We start from the raw sequence: 17633 nt of genomic DNA, 5'->3' as shown, positions 1-17633 counted from the left end.
CGAATTTTGGGTAGAAAACACGAAGAAATCGAATGAGAGTGTATTTCAAGTTTAGGTGACTACTGAAAGCGAGACATTTGGCACTTGTCCAGATCCGACTGTGACGAAAATATTAGTGAGGGGTGTTGCGTTACAATAGCAACTCGCGGTACATAACAACACATTGGCTCGAGTTGGCTTAACACGTTTGCTATGCCAAACACATTCAATGACTGTCAACCATACGAGTAAAGTGTATTGATCTTAAAAACGATGTCTGACCACACACAGAATTAACATATCCAGAGTATTTGTTAGATGTTCTACCTGATGTAGATCGACGTTATCTTGATTCGAGTTCCCTTTCTGAATATATAACTCCAGACGTAGCTCATATCAACCGGGTGGGAACCGGTCTTCAGAAACCCATACTTGTCATAAGGGGCAGGGGGCATGGGTGGCCCAGTCGTCTGAGGCGCCGCGATTCGCTGTGCAGAGTTGCGTCCCTTGGGCATGCCAGAAACCTATGATTGTGGGTTCGAAGCCCCGATTATGTTTCTAGGTTTGTCAGCACCACACCCGTGCTCGTGGGGTTCACCGAAGTGGTAAACGTCTGAGACCTGCATCGCTTCGGGCTTTCCTCCCACATTAAGCTGACACGCCGCGATATAACTGGAATACTGTTAAAAGCGGCGTTAAACCCAACTCACTCACTCACTCACTCTCTCATAAGAGGCAAGTATCGGGCGGATCGGGTTGTCAGGTTTAGGATACATGTCATCGCATCCGAATTGCGTTGATTGATTCTCATGATGTCAATCACTGGATAATCCGGGACAGAGTCGATTATTTACAGGCTGTCATCATAAAGTTGGAATTTTGCGGCGTTAAACAACAAACAAACAAACTTACCTGTAGGTACACGCGGTAGGTATTCTCTCCAGAGGTGTTCACAGCCTGGGTCAAGGTCGTCTCCAGTGACCGGAAGTTGTCATGAGGAAAACCTAGCACTCTACCATTAGTTCTGACAGAGCCTTCTTGGCGCATGAGCAGTAGCATTGCACCGAGAAAGTCAACTATTGGCTTACGTTGTGGGTCGTGGTGATTCACATGGGGAATATCTTTGTTGACAAATGCACGAATGAAACTGTCGACCTTCATCTGATTCAGACTAACATTAAAGTCAAGTATGACATTTTCCCGCAGTGGTACAGCAGTACGGAGCTTATATTCACTAACACTGGATTTGCCCAACAGCGACGTTGCTTCCGCCGCGCCGAAATACCCCTCAAGTCGACACAGGGACACAGCGTCAGATTTAAGACGAGGAGGAAGTCGAGCGAGCTGGAGACCGACGGCATGTTCCAGGTTGTCAACTGGATCGGGATACTGGGAGAAAAGCGCCAAAGCATCCTCCGGACATCTTAAACGTTCAGTAAGTTCTTCAAGGCTCAGAAGGTCCCCATGAGCTTGTACAACAGAACAGATCTGTAGGATTAAACCAGGTCTGTGGTCACATGCCCGGACAATGTCGACTACCGTCTGTCGTGTGAGATCTCGATGAAACACAGGTGACAAAAGTTGACAACATCTCGACTCGCTCAGAGGAGACAGTTTACAGACTAGCGGTCGGAGCATGGGTGACATGCGCACGCACACACGTGACGTCATGATGACACTGGCGACCACGGTGTCTTCTATCATTTGTTGCAGAAACGAAACAGTCTTCTGATACAAGTTCTTCCGGTCTACAATCGCTTCGAACTTCGTCAAGAGAAAAACTACTCGGAGACTTGGCGTCACTTTGGAAAGAGTTTCAACTGCTGCCAATACGTCACTCTCTGAAAGGTCGTCACCTGCCTCGTAACCCAAGGCAGTAGCCAATGAAATCAACAGCTGCCTCCATGATGTAATTCCAGAACAATGGATAGTGACGTAACGGAGAGCCTCGTTCCCACGGCCATGACAGGTGCTCCTCAGGACCCGGATTACCTGAAATGAGAGGACATCCATGTCACTGTGTTCAACTATCACTGAAACAAATAATCCTTTTTATACAAATGAACTAATAAATAGACGACGTTTAACATGAACATTATTCTCAGTTTATGATTCGATTTTATACTCAATGCTGAAGGTTATATTTTTTTTTAATCATTGTTTTGTTCTACTCGAAGAAAAATCATAAATTCAAATGTCACAGTGAAATAAAATATATGTCCTTGAATTCAAAGGAGGTTCGAAGCATTGGCGAACATGCGTTCAGTACAATCTATAACTTCTTTCTCGGCAGTTGGCCGTGGCTTTGTGGGTAAAGCGTCTACCCAGAGAGCTGAAGGTGGATGGTTCAATCCCCGGCCTCGTCGTACCAAATGATGTTAAAAGATGGTACTTGTTGTTGCCTTGCCTGTTGCATTGCACGAATTGGGTAAAACAAGGACTAGTCTATACTGTGTCCATGTTGGGGTGGTGGGGTCTCCATTTTGAACTGCGGCTTTAGTCTGGACAAGTACAATCAGGCACACACGCACAAACACAAACACACGCATGTGCATGCACGTCGCTTTAATAAGTGCAGTAATCTTGAACGCGACGTTAAACCCTATAACATATAGTCGATTGGTCTTCTTTTTGAGGGAGCTGAGCTAACATCACCCCGGCCCAATTTTGTACTTGGTATAAAGTTAAACAATGGGGTGCCTCTCCGCACAGCGATCGCAGCCCCGAGACCCCCGACCTAGGCATCACCTGCCTTAAATTACACACTGTGTCTCATTCTGTCAACATAAAATACCATGAACTCATTCGTCGCATAAGCGGCGCTTAAAATAGCCATCCAATCAGATCACGCTCATCAGCAAAAGAAACAATGTGCACTTACGAGAAATGGTGACAGTGGTGGTGACGTCACTTCCAAAAGGAAGCTAATTGGGGTCGTGGACATTTATAATAACAGAATGGACATACAATAAACTAGATTAGCGAGGATAACAAAGGCTACGGTGCAATACTTTACCTTTGGGCACAGTATTTGTTACCTCTTTTGCGAAATATGTCTTCCCTGAGGAGATTTCACCGTAGATGACGACCAGGCGGCGTCGGCGTAGATACAGATCATCGTGGATTGCGTCTCTTTGCTCATCACGTGACACGTTAGATTTCTGCATCCTTCCCTGGCCAAGATGGCCAGGAGTTTACCCCGCCACACTACATATCTGTAAAGACGGAGTTGAACTACATATCTGTAAAGACGGAGTTGAACTACATATCTGTAAAGACGGGGTTGAACTACATATCTGTAAAGACGGAGTTGAACTACATAACTGTAAAGACGGAGTTGAACTCCATAACTGTAAAGACGGGGTTAAACTCCATAACTGTAAAGACGGGGTTGAACTACATATCTGTAAAGACGGAGTTGAACTACATATCTGTAAAGACGGAGTTGAACTACATATCTGTAAAGACAGAGTTGAACTACATATCTGTAAAGACGGGGTTGAACTACATATCTGTAAAGACGGAGTTGAACTACATAACTGTAAAGACGGAGTTGAACTCCATAACTGTAAAGACGGGGTTAAACTCCATAACTGTAAAGACGGGGTTGAACTACATATCTGTAAAGACGGAGTTGAACTACATATCTGTAAAGACGGAGTTGAACTACATATCTGTAAAGACAGAGTTGAACTACATATCTGTAAAGACGGGGTTGAACTACATATCTGTAAAGACGGAGTTGAACTACATAACTGTAAAGACGGAGTTGAACTCCATAACTGTAAAGACGGGGTTAAACTCCATAACTGTAAAGACGGGGTTGAACTACATATCTGTAAAGACAGAGTTGAACTACATAACTGTAAAGACGGAGTTGAACTACATATCTGTAAAGACGGAGTTGAACTACATATATGTAAAGACGGAGTTGAACTACATATCTGTAAAGGCGGAGTTGAACAACATGTATGTAAAGACAGAGTTGAACTACATATCTGTAAAGACAGAGTTGAACTACATAACTGTAAAGACGGAGTTGAACTACATAACTGTAAAGACGGAGTTGAACTACATAACTGTAAAGACAGAGTTGAACTACATATCTGTAAAGACGGGTTGAAATACATAACTGTAAAGGACTATGTTGAAGATGACATTATTGAACACATCCAGTGCTACGAACACAACCTTATGAACTATTTGCTTGATCATGTTCGTATCAGGCGATATTCACGTGACACTCCTGTTAATAAGTTCGGCAAATGTTTGCTGTATTTGTGCTCAGTACTTAACATTCACATAATGAATGGGAGATGTGGCTCTGACTCGGATGTTGGTGATTTTACGTACGTAGGTCATAATGGGACTAGAGTCATTGAATATGTTACATTTCATCACAACCTTTTCATTGCTGTACTGACTTTACTATCACATCAAGAGCTGAATCATCACATCTACCTGTCACTGTCAGTCTACAATCAGCAGATGTCACATTTCCTAGACATTTAGGTAACACACCTTATATCACAGGTGATTGTTTCAAGTTTGTGTGGGACAATGATAAGAACGAGCAATTTCATGATGTTTTTTACTCTGATACTGTACAAGAATTACTTCACAGATCAATGGAAGGGACATTAACTGACATTAATGAAAGTGTGCAATGTTTGGTTGAAGCTTTGTGTAAGTCTGGTATGTGTATGAGAAGGAAAGTTGGTCGAAGTATTACAGATGTGAATTCCTCAAAAAGGAAAGATGTAGGTGCTTAAAAATATTTAGGAAAACTAAAGATGAAGTATCCTTATCAATTTACAACTAAGCTAGAAATAAGTATTATAGTACATGAAGAGGTAAAAAAAGGGAATACAAGGCGAGACAGCGAGAAAAACTAGAAAGTAGCATAAATCAAAGGCTCAAAGGCTTGCAGGAAGACATCGAAATAGACAGTGAGAAGACTAGTTAAGTAGCTGATATATTAGATTTCCCTATTTCAAGAGAAGAAATCACTTCAAGTATACAAATATTGAAAAATTAAAAGTCTCCTGGTATTGACAACATAATACCCGAGTTTCTTAAGAATTCATCAGATATAATTATCCCATATTTAGAAGTCTTGTTTAATGTTATTTTTGAAAACTCCAATTTTCCCAAAGATTGGTCAGTGGGCATTATCATTCCTCTTCACAAACAAGTTAATGTAAATGATACCAATAACTACATAGGCATCACATTATTAAGCATACTGAGTAAAATATTCTTAGATGATTGTCATTAATAGAAGATTAGTATTTTTGTGTTACATTCCTTAATTCAACGTCATTTATCAAGTTGGTTGGTTGGTTGGTATGTTGTTTAACGCCACACTCATCAATATTCCAGCTATATGACGGCAGTCTGTAAATAATCGAGTCTGGACCAGACAATCCAGTGATTAATATCATGAGCATCGATCCATGCAATTGGGATCGATGACATGCATCAACCAATGCATGTCACATAGTCACCTTTTACGGCAAGCATGGGCTGCTGAAGAACTATTCTACCCCGAATCTTCACGGGTCTATTTATCAAGTAAAGGACGGAAACTTTATGCGCTTTATGTAGATTTATCTAAAGCATTTGACTCAGTTAACCGTGATAAACTTTGGGCCTTGCTTAAATTACGGAGAGTAGGCAGCAAGATGTTGAAACTATTATCAAGTATCTGTGAACAAGTAACGGCTTGTGTAAGAAGCAATGGTAAGTACTCAGGAGATTTTGAAGGCAATGTAGGCGTTCGACAAGGATGTGTATTAAGTCCTTTTCTCTTTACTTATTAACGAGCGGGCAGAAGAAATACAAAGCAATGGTAATGGTGGTATACAGCTACATCCAGATATTGTTAAAATATTTTTGCTTCTGTTTGTCGATGATGTAATGATTTCGAGTACTGTAGCCGTACTCCAAGGTCAAATAAATGCGCTGGAGCAATTTTGTGAACTATTTGGGTTAAGTGTTAACACAAAAAAGACCAAAGTTATGGTATTTAAAAACGGCGGTGTGTTATCAAAAAGAGAGAAATGGTTGAACAAAGACAGTTATCTGGACGTACTTAAAAGCTATACATATTTGGAAGTACATTTTTCTATGAAATTATCCTGGAATTTCCATTCAATACAGGCTGTGACACAAGCAAGAATATTCTCTATGGGACACAAAAATACAGCCAATTCTACTATATGGGGCTGAGGTTTGGGGAGTACATCAGCTAGAATTGATTGAAAGGGTGCATGTATACTATTCCAAAAAAGAAACGCATAAGGCAGAAATCTGAAGAGACAAAGGTCTAATTCAAACGTGTATAACTATTCAACAAACATACTCAGGAGGCTGAAATTTGACGTGCACATGGCAGAACCACGAATAACAGTTCGGTCCCGCCTCGTTATGGACTGGATCAGACGCTGTATAACTGGTTGAGGAATTCTCCTCCGCTCCTGCTGAAGAAATGTAGCTAACTCCTGGAGAGTTTGAGGTTGACGTACACGCTGACCTAGACGCCGATCAAGTTCATCTCAAAGAGATGGGGTTGAGATCCGGGGAACGAGATGGCCAGGGGAGCACAGGAATTCTGTTATTTGCCAGCTACTTCATGGTGACACGTGCTGTATGTGGCCTGGCGTTGTCTTGCTGGTACAACTCCCGTCGGACGTCAATGACTGGGAGAAGGTGTTGCTGAAGAAAATTGTCCCTATAGCGCACAGCCGTCAGGTTTCCTTGGACATGGATAAGAATAGTACGGTTGGTGTAGGATATCGCCGCCCACATCATGACACTTCCTCCACCGAATCTGTCCACTTGACGTACACAGTTAGGCGCATAACGTTCATGGACCCGTATGTAAACTCTGTTTCGTCCATCCCGTCTCTGAAGAAGAAACCTAGATTCATCGCTGAACCATATGCGCCTCCAGTTTCGTAAGTTCCAGGCCGACATGTTATTGCACCAGCGGAGACGTTGGACGCAATGCCGACGTCGTAACTCGTTCCCGAAGTAGGGTCTCCGGGCTCTCAGTCCAATTTCTCTCAGTCTGTTCCGTACTGTTTGCCCCGATATCCTTGAAGTCCAGGCACCCTGGCCGCTGTGCTCTCAGCTGTAACAGTACGATCACGTAAATGGAGGACCCGGATGTAGCGATCCTGAGCTGCTGTGGTGACTCGAGGTCTTCCGGTGCGTGGACGGTCGTTTGTGGTACCCGTAAGGTTGTAGCGTGTTGCGAGTCGAGAAATCGTACTCTGGCTTACATTTAGACGTCTTGCAACTGAAGATTGCGACTCACCAGCCCCTAGTCTTCCAAAGGCGATATTGCGAGTCGCAGCGTCTAGACGTGGCATAATGATTCCGTCGTGAAACTCTTCAAAACTGATTTCACAATTCGAATGCGACATGGCATTTTATAGACAGATACAGCATGCAACTCATGGCCCAATTTGCACTTGCAAAATGAGTTTGGTTTCGTTTTGGTGATGTGTTTTCAGACATTTGTAAAACGTCTTATCAAACACAACGTTTTGCGATTTGGTGGTTTTTTTAAATACAGATTTGCACAGAAGTCTCCTATAAACAGATTTATAACATATTTTATCGATTCAGTTGACATATTCTTTGATCAGAGGAATTTTAAATTCAGAAGCACCTATGCGTTTCTTTTTGGGAATAGTATATATGCATGCAAAAGGAGTAAAGATAAACACCCCCAATGTAATTGTATATGATGAATGTGGTAGGTTTCCATTATAAATAAATGCACAAATTAAAGTCATAAAATACTGGTTAAGGCTATAACGGATGCCAAATGATAGGAACCCAAGAAAGTGTTATGAAATGATGGTATTGTATGACAAAAATGGAAAGCAAAACTGGGTTTCTTCAGTTAACAAGATCATTAATGATTTAGGCTTTGGTTATGCTTGGCAAAGTCAAAATGTAGATTGTCCTGAACATTTTGTGAAATTGTGAGATACGTACTTACAACAGGGGTATGTTTGTTAGCTTTATCGTCAAAATGTCAGTACTTGTTTAAAACACATTTTATAACTGCAGAATATCTTTTGAAACCGCTCTTGTACAAATATAGAATTGCATTTTCTAGATTCAGACGTTCATCCCATGAATTAAATATTGAAACGGGAAGATATTTCAAAATTCCAAAGGAAATTAGATTATGTAAAATGTGTAATCTACAGCTAATAGAGGATGAGTCCAATTTTGTTCTCATTTGTCCATTTTACCAGAATTTACGAGTTATATACCTACACCCATCAATGTACCAATTTCCAAATATATATAAGTTTAATGAATTAATGTCTTCTACAAATATCAATGTACTGAAGCCTTTGACTGCGTATATATTCCATGCAATGAATTTTAGAAATGATAATGACTTAAATAAGTAGAAATCAATATGTCCACCACTATCCACAAAGATATGTACTATAGGCCTATGGCCTTTCAGTATTTCTGAAATAAAGATTGATTTATTGATTGATATCTGTAAAGGAGGAAGGTTAGACTTCATATATGTGAAGAAAAGATCAGTTGTGCGTAATACCGCCACGATTTGTAAACATTCATTCACTCAAGGGGCGGTCGGGTAGCCTAGTGGCTAAAGCGTTCGCTCGTCCGACATGGTTACAATGTGTGAAGCCCATTTCTGGTGTCCCCCGCCGTGATATTGCTGGAATATTGCTAAAAGCGGCATAAAACCATACTCACTCACTCATTCACTCGACGCGGCACACTGCATACTGCGTGAGTCAGTTTGGGTGAACCCCGCTTTGAACAGTTGCATCACAAAGGGCGGATCCTGCACTTTTTAAAGGGAGGGGTCTTAAATATCAAAATCTTCTTTCAGTCAATTTTCATGAATTCAACATACTACATTTGGTTTCAAAAGGAGTGTGGATGCGGAGACCCTAGGTCTATGATAAGAGTTTCACATCACTTCAGGCTTTCCACCGACAGCAAGCTGAAACGCCGTGATATACTGAGTGAGTGAGTGAGTGAGTTGGGTTTAACGCCGCTTTTAACAGTATTCCAGTTATATCGCGGCGTGTCAGCTTAATGTGGAAGGAAAGACCGAAGTGATGCAGGTCTCAGATGTTTACCACTTCGGTGAAACCCACGAGCACGGGTATGGTGCTGACAAACCTAGAAACATATTTGGGGCCAACCGGGATTCGAACCCACAATCAGAGGTTTCTGGCGTGCCCAAGGGACGCAACTCTGCACAGCGAATCGCGGCGCCTCAGACGACTGGGCGTGATATACTGAAATACTGTTCAAAGAAGCGTAAAACACAACTCACTCACTACAACTGAAAGGACTGACAATCTGAATAGATTTCTTTTCATCGCAGATGGTTGTAGAACGAGCTTTGAAGGGACAGTACATGCAGTTCAATTGTTTTTGTTGAAACGTAACCTTCTGGGTCACAATTGCCAGAAATAAATATTTTCGCTATCCTACGTTGAAGTAGCTCTTTAAACAGGGAGATAAGTGACGTTAATATTTTAGACAAGGAAGATCAAGTATAGGCTTTCTGTCACTGCTACAAGAAATACAAAACTAGTTTCTGAAAGGAAAAGATAAACACATATTTTCATTCAACATGTCAAAGACAGCACCGATACCTGATGAAAAGTTGGGAAAAGCATGCTGCATGTTTCTTCACATGGACGTTGGAACTGGGTCATATCATATGAATCCAAATTTCAAGTCTATTCTTTCTAAAGCCCGGCATGTAAAACAAACCGCGAACGTAGGATGTTTATCTTCCTTTTTCCTCCAAAAAACAATTCCGCTATCTATTACTTTTTCAAACTTTTTCCTACTTCCCGGGTATTCTGTTTCGTCCACCAGGTTTTCTATTTCCCCTATCACCATCAACGACTTCTTGCCGAGCGACCAAAGTCAATGGGCTGAGGGAGTTGCCCAAGTAGCAGTTTAAAACGATGAGTCACCGAGCGTTTCATTCTGGAATTAACCCATAAAGTTCGTCTGAGTATTCCTGGTTGTTGGTGCTGTTGTTGTTGTTTGTTTGTTTGTTTGTTTGTTTGTTTGTTTTTCTACAGACAATGTACCACAAAAACCAACAAGCAAAAAACAATGACTGCGATATATTGTCGTGATCCATTCGTCATGTGCTAAAAATCAATATTCAATCAATTCACATAATTTATTCATCAAAACATTATCAAATAATTCGACCGAATTATCATCGTTTACTTTTCTTAAGTTTACATCAGATATTTCTTAAGACCCACAAAAGGTCCTCTCGGCGTTAAGACCTAAATATACACAGTTACAGGATGGAGTTACGCAATCGTTACATAAGCGTGCACATACTCACTGTCGGCTTGCCTAACAGAGCGGCTGTCAACAGCAAGAAATAATTAGGTCAATCTCGGCGCAGGACGGTGACCCCCCGATGCTGGTAATGATTTATCATGAACGAGAGATCAGGTTGTCCAATTAATCAACGACAACGTCGTCTCTGTTGCTCGCGAGATAAGCCGGGTTTGTTGGAGACCAAGAAGGGGAATACCCCTTTTCTCGTAATATGTAATGGATGCACCTCACGTGATGAGTCTCGTGCTTACCTATAAATAGATCCAACAGCTCTGCTCGGGGGATATAATGAAGATCTTTTTGCGGAAGTCTCGAGTTACAACATCCACACCCTATTTTAAACACTTTATCACCTGACTCATAGCTCAAGTGAGTTAAATCTATTGATATACCAATTTAATGGTCTTATTTTTGTGTGAATGCGTACTATTTCTAATAGTACCAGAATACATCTCGCGTTTTCGCAGTCGCGACCCCGCATTTTCGAGGTCCCGACTTTTGAACAAAAACATACACATTGACAGAGGTCACAACGCAGATGACATCACACACACGTGGTTAACAGTACTTACCATCTTCCACCGTGCCAAGAGACACAAGACACAACTTTTAAGCATGTTATCTAAACATATGTATATAAAACCCATATGATTCTAAATTAAGTTTCGGGGCGGTAGGGTAGCCTAGTGGTTAAAGCGTTCGCTCGTCACGCCGAAGACCCAGGTTCGATTCCCGACAAGGGTACAATGTGTGATGCCCATTTCTGGTGTCCCCCGCCGTGATATTGCTGGAATATTGCTTAAAGCGGCATAAAACCATAACACTCACTCACTAAATTAAGTTTAGGAGCAAATTCTCTGTTCTCCGTGTAAAATTTATTCATATGGTAACTAGGGAAACGGTAACTATAAACATAGAAAATAAATTACAAGTTCGCCTTTTTTCGTGCAATTTCATGTGGGAAAGTAACAAACGAAATAACTCCTCTTTCATGTGGCGTGTTCGATAACTGTGCCATTTTTATTCCGTGTCTGATTAAAAGGCGTCACATTAGTGCAAAGGCTTGAGCGATTACGCCACAGGATTAGATTTGTTCAGTTTTGGGAACATACCATTTAATCGGAAAATAGTTATAATAATAGCTTTATTCAGGATTACCCGTAATGTGGTACAATAAGGATATATGGGCTTATATGTCATACTCTAAATAACAAAGGTTGTGGGTATGACGCGGCCAGGAGATCCAACCACCCACCTTCCGTTCTCAAGGCGACCCGTGAAGATTCCGGGGTAGAATAGGTTTTCAGCAACCCACACTTGCCGTAAAAGGCGACTAACGGGATCGGGTGGTCAGGCTCGCTGACTTGGTTGATGCATGTCATCGATCCCAATTGCGTGGATCGATGCTCGTGATATTAATCACTGGATTGTCTGGTCCAGACTCGATTATTTACAGACCGCCGTCATATAGCTGGAATATTGGTGAGTGCGGCGTTAAACCAACCAACAGACCTTCCGTTCTCAAGGCAGAGTCTCTTTCCACTCCACCACGAAGGCGGCGGTTCTTTTGTGGTGGCTTCCAAACTTGTCTTATTCATCTTATTTATCTTATTTGTCAACATCTATGTGTAACCATGCTGTAACATGTTGCTGAAATGGTTTACATTAGATGAGGTTATTATTACTTTTTGGGGCGGCTTGTTATGCAAGGTTAATGATGTTGATGGTTGATGTCGGTATACGTTGTTTTAAATAATACCACGTGCAGCGGACGATTGACTGAAGCGCCCCAAATATACCTCCACAATAGAAGGTATATAGAATAGTTCAACGGAGAGAGAGAGAGAGAGAGAGAGAGAGAGAGAGAGAGAGAGAGAGAGAGAGAGAGAGAGAGAGAAGAGAGAGAGAGAGAGAGAGAGAGAGAGTGTGTGTGTGTGTGTTGGGGGGGGGGGGGGGGGGGGGGGGATTTACTGACTGATGAATATCACGACGTCCAAAGTATAGAAAAGGAAAATTACCTTCACGTGGAAACAAGAAGTGAAAGCTAGCAAATCGCACATTCTCTATAACGTACTGAATCAACGAACCACATCAACGTGCCTGCGTGTCTCTTATGGAAAGCCCATTTCAAATCAAGTGGCCATATACAGTGAGTTTCCGGACAAACTCATCATGGCTGTTATTAACATATACCCACTTCAACAAGGCCGTCCTGAAAAGGGTGGTGGCCGCATTCATGGGGTTTCAGCGTGTATAGCATCTACAGTCAACATGTCAATCAAAATTATAGCTGAAACAACCACAACGTCAAAATGGCATCAAACTGGCTTAACAAAACACCTTACAAGTTACAAGTGTTGTAAAACACTTGTTCATCACAAAGATATACGATAAATATAAAGCGTAAATTTATAAGGAAATTTGGCAAATTTTGACTTCTTTTCATATCTTTAATGTGATTAAATATTCGTAAATTAAATGCTTAATAAAATTCTTGACAGTTAGTTTTTGTATCTATGAGTTGTTATTCGGGTGCTATTGAAGATGAATTTTATGTATTGTTTAGTTGCACTATAGGTTTTCACATTTACGATTAAAATATTTCCCCCATCTTGTTCTGATGTGGGAACGTCAACAGACAATGACCAATGTATTAAATTGGAAGAATGTTCACTATATCCACTCTCTATCCTTATCTAAAACATGTTCCTTGTATGGCAAAACCTCAGTAGTTTACTTATTTCTTCAAGACCATTTTCACGTGACAAATTATTCTGCCATTCCAATTGTACTGTGAGCCATTCGTCTCTACTACTGCATAACATGTCGGTCTGTATCAACCTGTCCAATTAAAATGGTACCAACTGATTTTTGTCTGCATTGGAACGTACATGACGTTACGGGTATATTTTTATTTGTTGAACGTGGCATTCCATCTGTATGAAGTGTGCATTGCGACGTGTGGTTTGTAAATAATCGAGTCTTGGCAAGACGATCCAGTGATCGACATCACGAGCAACGGTCCACGCATGATGAACAATGAACCAAATCTCAGAGTCTGAACACCAGATCCATTTAGTCGCCTCTGGGGACCTACATTATTCTTTTGCCGTAAGAGGCGACTATGCTTGTCGTAAGCGGCGGCTAACGGGATCGAGTGGTCAGGCTCGCTGACTTGGTTGATGCATGTCTGAGTATCCCATTTGCCTGGATCGATGCACATGTTGTCAATCACTGGATTGTCTGGTCCAGGCTCGATTATTTACAACGAACAACGAAAAATGAAAACATTATTCTTACCCGTAATCACAATGAATTTCATAAATGACCTTTCAGGAAATAACAAAATCGAACACGTGAAAGTTTGTAAGCTGACGTTCATTTACATCCTTATCATAAGGAATAGTTTGGATTTTGGTGGCTAAACCAAAATCGTTATACTGGGTAATGAAAGCATGGTGGGTATATACTGGATTCGAACAGCAGTGATCCTTCTCCGCTTTGAATAAAGTAAGAACTGTGAAATAAATGGATTATCTCCCTTCCTCCTCCCAGACAACAATTTACCGGAAGTGCATTCCATGGCGGCGGATTTGGTGGAAGCCGTTGAGGCATGTTTGGAGTTGACGCGTTAGGAAGTGAAGATAAAGTTTTGCAAAAATTCACACGTTACAATTAAAAGACTACATGCAAAAACTACACCGAAATAACTGACATCATTGAAATCCGTGGGTAAGTTTCCCTTTCTTCAAATCTGAACATAGACCGGTTCAATCGAAACAAAACAAAGTGACATTGACAAGTGCACTGTGACATGACAACTGCTTAGACCTGTTACACTCTTGTCGGCTGACTTGGATCGCTTCCAATAGTAGCTCTGAGACGCTATTTATACATTGTGGTATGGTCTGTGTTGATAAATATGATGAAACAGCAAAGACGTATATGTAAACGCACACATTCGAAGATTGTTTGCGTTAGCAACCAGCAGGTGCCCTGTTTAGAAGAAGCGGTTTATAAGTGCCCAGATATTGCGTCAAACATTAGGAAATTGCGTGCTTTTTGCAAAAAGTCAACGTTTATTACTATTTTGTGATTATTGTTACATAAGACGACCATTTGTAAATGTAAAACAAGTATGGTTGCTGTATATATACCAGTTTATTAGATGAGGTTCTGATGAAAATTTACACATTACATTTGTTCACTTATAGCTGTCCCCCAGCCCATGTTTTTTGTTGTATTTGTGGTACCATGTTCTCACAGTAACAAACTTCTGTGAATACATTGTAAACATGTTTACAAGTTATTATTGTTAATAATGTTCCAGTGATCGATTATCATCTAACATGTCTGAGATAGTTCGTTTACCTACCATGCTTTTACCTATGCAGTGATAAATTAGGAATGTAAGGGGTGCCCTAAAATATTTACTTGCACAAATAGTGAAAATGTATAAGAACACCCCTTAAACATGCGAACCTTTCACTAGCCATCGGTGTACCTTTATCATAAGACAAAACTAACTTGGGATACTACTGACTTGGTGCTCGTACCTATGTGCATCTCTGAAATTGCTGTTTGATATCAAATAATCAAATCATTTGTTCATCATCAATATTACTCACAAAACTGTTGAGGGAATTTTGTGTTTCACTACAACTGCATGCAGTAGAAGGACCCATAGGGATTCCGGATAAGAATATGGGTCCCCAGCAACCTATGCTTGTCTCCCAATGGGGATTCCGGGTAAGAATTTAGGTCCCCAGCAACCTATGCTTGTTTCCCAATGGGGATTCCATGTAAGAATATAGGTCCTCAACAGCAGGTGCTTGTCTCCCTCTGGGGATTCCGGGTGAGAATATAGGTCCCCAATACTCAATGTTTGCCTCCACTGTGAGGATGCTTGCCGTAAGAGGCGACTATGCTTGTCGTAAGAGGCGACTAAAGGGATCGTGTGGACTTGGTTGATGCATATCACCGATGTTCATGATATTAATCACTGGATTGTCTGGTCCAGACTCGATTATTTACAGACCGTCTTCATATAGCTGGAATATTGCTGAGGACGTTAAACAACAAACCAACCAACCCTGTGAGGATTTTGAATAAGAATAGAGGTTCCCAGTAGCCGATGCTTGTCTCCCTGTGGGGATTCCGGGTAAGGATATAGGTCCCCAATACTCTATGCTTGTCTCCCTGTGAAGGTTTTGGATAAGAGTAGAGGTTCCCAGGAGCCGATGCTTGTCTCCCTGTGGGGATTCCGGGTAAGAATATGGGTCCGTCGCAACCTATGCTTGTTGTGTGAGGTGGATCGGTTGGTCAGACTCAGTGACTTGATTGATTGCATCCTATTTCCATTTGCGTGGATTGATGTTCATAATGTCTAGTCCTCATTATTTACATGCTTGAACTATGACAGTTCAGGACAAAACTATACTTTATTTAAGAAATTAATGACTAGTGGGAGTTGTTGATTGTACAATAAAACACTGCAGGGAGAATAAACCATGAGAGGTGCATATATCAGTATTTTGTACAGCCTTTTTAAGGATGTCAATAAATTGTACAAGCTATTAAAACATTTACCCATATTTAAATAATGATGACCCCCTGAATTCACTCCAACCTCGGCAATGTCGGACAGATCCATTTTACATACAAGGGGTTGAGTTTGGTATTCTCACAATTTTCATTTTGATTTTCTGCACCTTTTCTCCCAGTACCCATTGTCATATCTCTCCTCACTTTTGGGGGCGATTGTTCGGGCCATTGCGTTCATCTGCTTTGTCCAGCTACATCTATGGGGAACAACTTAACATGCTTAATCACTGTTAATAGACACTTCCCTCTCAAAATGTCGCCCTTTTACAACGTCATGAAGTTGCAAGTGCATATTAGAATCTCAAAAAATGATGTCATGATAGAACAGTTAGTTATTGTGAAATAAACCATGCTTCATTGTTCTTTGCGATTTATCGTGTAGCTGTCTTATATTACACTATACATGGGGTTTGAGCAAACATTATTTCTTAGGCTTCGTCGACTGGCTCACCTGGCAGTCTTCAGGTAACATGGATCCTCTACCCCCTCACTCGTAAAGGACTGTAAGTTAATGGGGTACAGAAATTTAAACCATGACAATTTCGGTTCAATCATAACATTTTGAACCAAATTCCCCCAATTCAATGAGACATGTTATGAAATTTGTTAGAAAATGTCGCCATTATATTAAGGCAGTGTCACATATCCAACCAATTATGATAAATCAATTATTGTTTGTGTTTGCTTGTTGGGAAGGTTTACAGATTTTTGGTGATAAAATGCAGGCTAGACACTTGGCAAAGATGATGTATTTTTATCAAACCATACAGCATTTACAATCAGTCATGCGACTGGTAATGACTAATATTCTCGTGAAAATGCTAATTATCAATTACCACAATTCCTAATTGCCTCAATCACTTTATGTATATGAAATGTAATTCAGATAAGTAGTGAGTAGCATTCATAGAAGGGTTTTGTTCTAAGATGCTCTCTCGGACGGTCGGATAGCCAGGTGGTTAAAGCGTTTGCTCGTCACGCCGAAGATCTGGGTTCGTTTACCGACATGGGTACAATGTATGAAGCCCATTTCTGGTGTCCCCCGCTGTGATATTGCTGGAATATTGCTAAAAGCGGCGTAAAACCATACTCACACACTCTAAGATGCTTTCTAAAAGATCAAAGGCATGACAGGAATTTATCCTGAGATGAAGATTACTTTTTGCATATAGTTCAAATAGTTCAAAACTATACTTTATTACACGACACATGGGGGTAGAACAAACACTTTTCCTTAATAATACTAGTTCAGTTAATGGCAGTGGTACATGCAATATAAATACCTAATTTATATAATAACAGAAATCCCAAAGTTACTCACTTTGACATGTTGGACCAAACATGAGACTGATCATGCCTAGGATTTAACCAGAAGGCGTTTGTTTTAGACATTAATGAAAAAAATGATTTAGCCTCCGGTTTAGACATGCAAAATAAACGTACCTGGACATGCTGGATATCCTACAAACACGTTTTTGATAATTTTTCCAGCTCATCTTTTTGGAGAAAAAGATTGTATGTAACCGATAAGATATTCCTTTTGTAACAAAAATTCCTTTACACGTCTCCTTCAAGCATGCCTAGCTTAGGATTTGAATCTAATTCTATACATATCCTAATAGAGGGTTCACTCCAAGAATTTTCTGACATGGGCCCTT

General features: G+C 40.8%; 2 protein-coding genes across 5 annotated transcripts in view; one reads left to right on the top strand and one right to left on the bottom strand.

Annotated features, from left to right (window-relative positions):
* The window catches only part of LOC139459091 (uncharacterized), a 28554-nt gene extending 18013 nt beyond the window's left edge, over positions 1-10541 (bottom strand). For 2 of the 4 annotated variants that reach the window (XM_071240533.1, XM_071240536.1), the window contains exons 1-3: positions 10373-10541; positions 3018-3194; positions 892-1971 (exon numbers count right to left, since the gene is read on the bottom strand). In XM_071240533.1, the coding sequence (XP_071096634.1) occupies positions 892-1971; positions 3018-3146 (1209 nt within the window). In that variant the 5' untranslated portion in view covers positions 3147-3194; positions 10373-10541. Of the gene's footprint in view, positions 1-891; positions 1972-3017; positions 3195-9653; positions 9739-9834; positions 9873-10372 lie in introns of those variants that run through there. The other 2 variants (XM_071240534.1, XM_071240535.1) reach the window with 2 other exon arrangements.
* A 3436-nt stretch (positions 10542-13977) lies between these two features.
* LOC139459785 (centrosome-associated protein 350-like) overlaps positions 13978-17633 on the top strand; it is a 127227-nt gene continuing 123571 nt past the window's right edge. The window contains exon 1 of the mRNA XM_071241452.1: positions 13978-14103. The gene's annotated coding sequence lies outside the window, so the exon portion shown is untranslated. The remainder of the gene's footprint in view (positions 14104-17633) is intronic.

The sequence above is a fragment of the Haliotis cracherodii genome, unplaced genomic scaffold (genome assembly GCF_022045235.1).
Source record: "Haliotis cracherodii isolate W230 unplaced genomic scaffold, xgHalCrac1.p SCAF_13, whole genome shotgun sequence".
Taxonomy (NCBI): Eukaryota; Metazoa; Mollusca; class Gastropoda; order Lepetellida; family Haliotidae; genus Haliotis; species Haliotis cracherodii.
The sequence above is the reverse complement of the archived record's forward strand: the minus strand, read 5'-3'. Positions and strand labels throughout refer to the sequence as shown.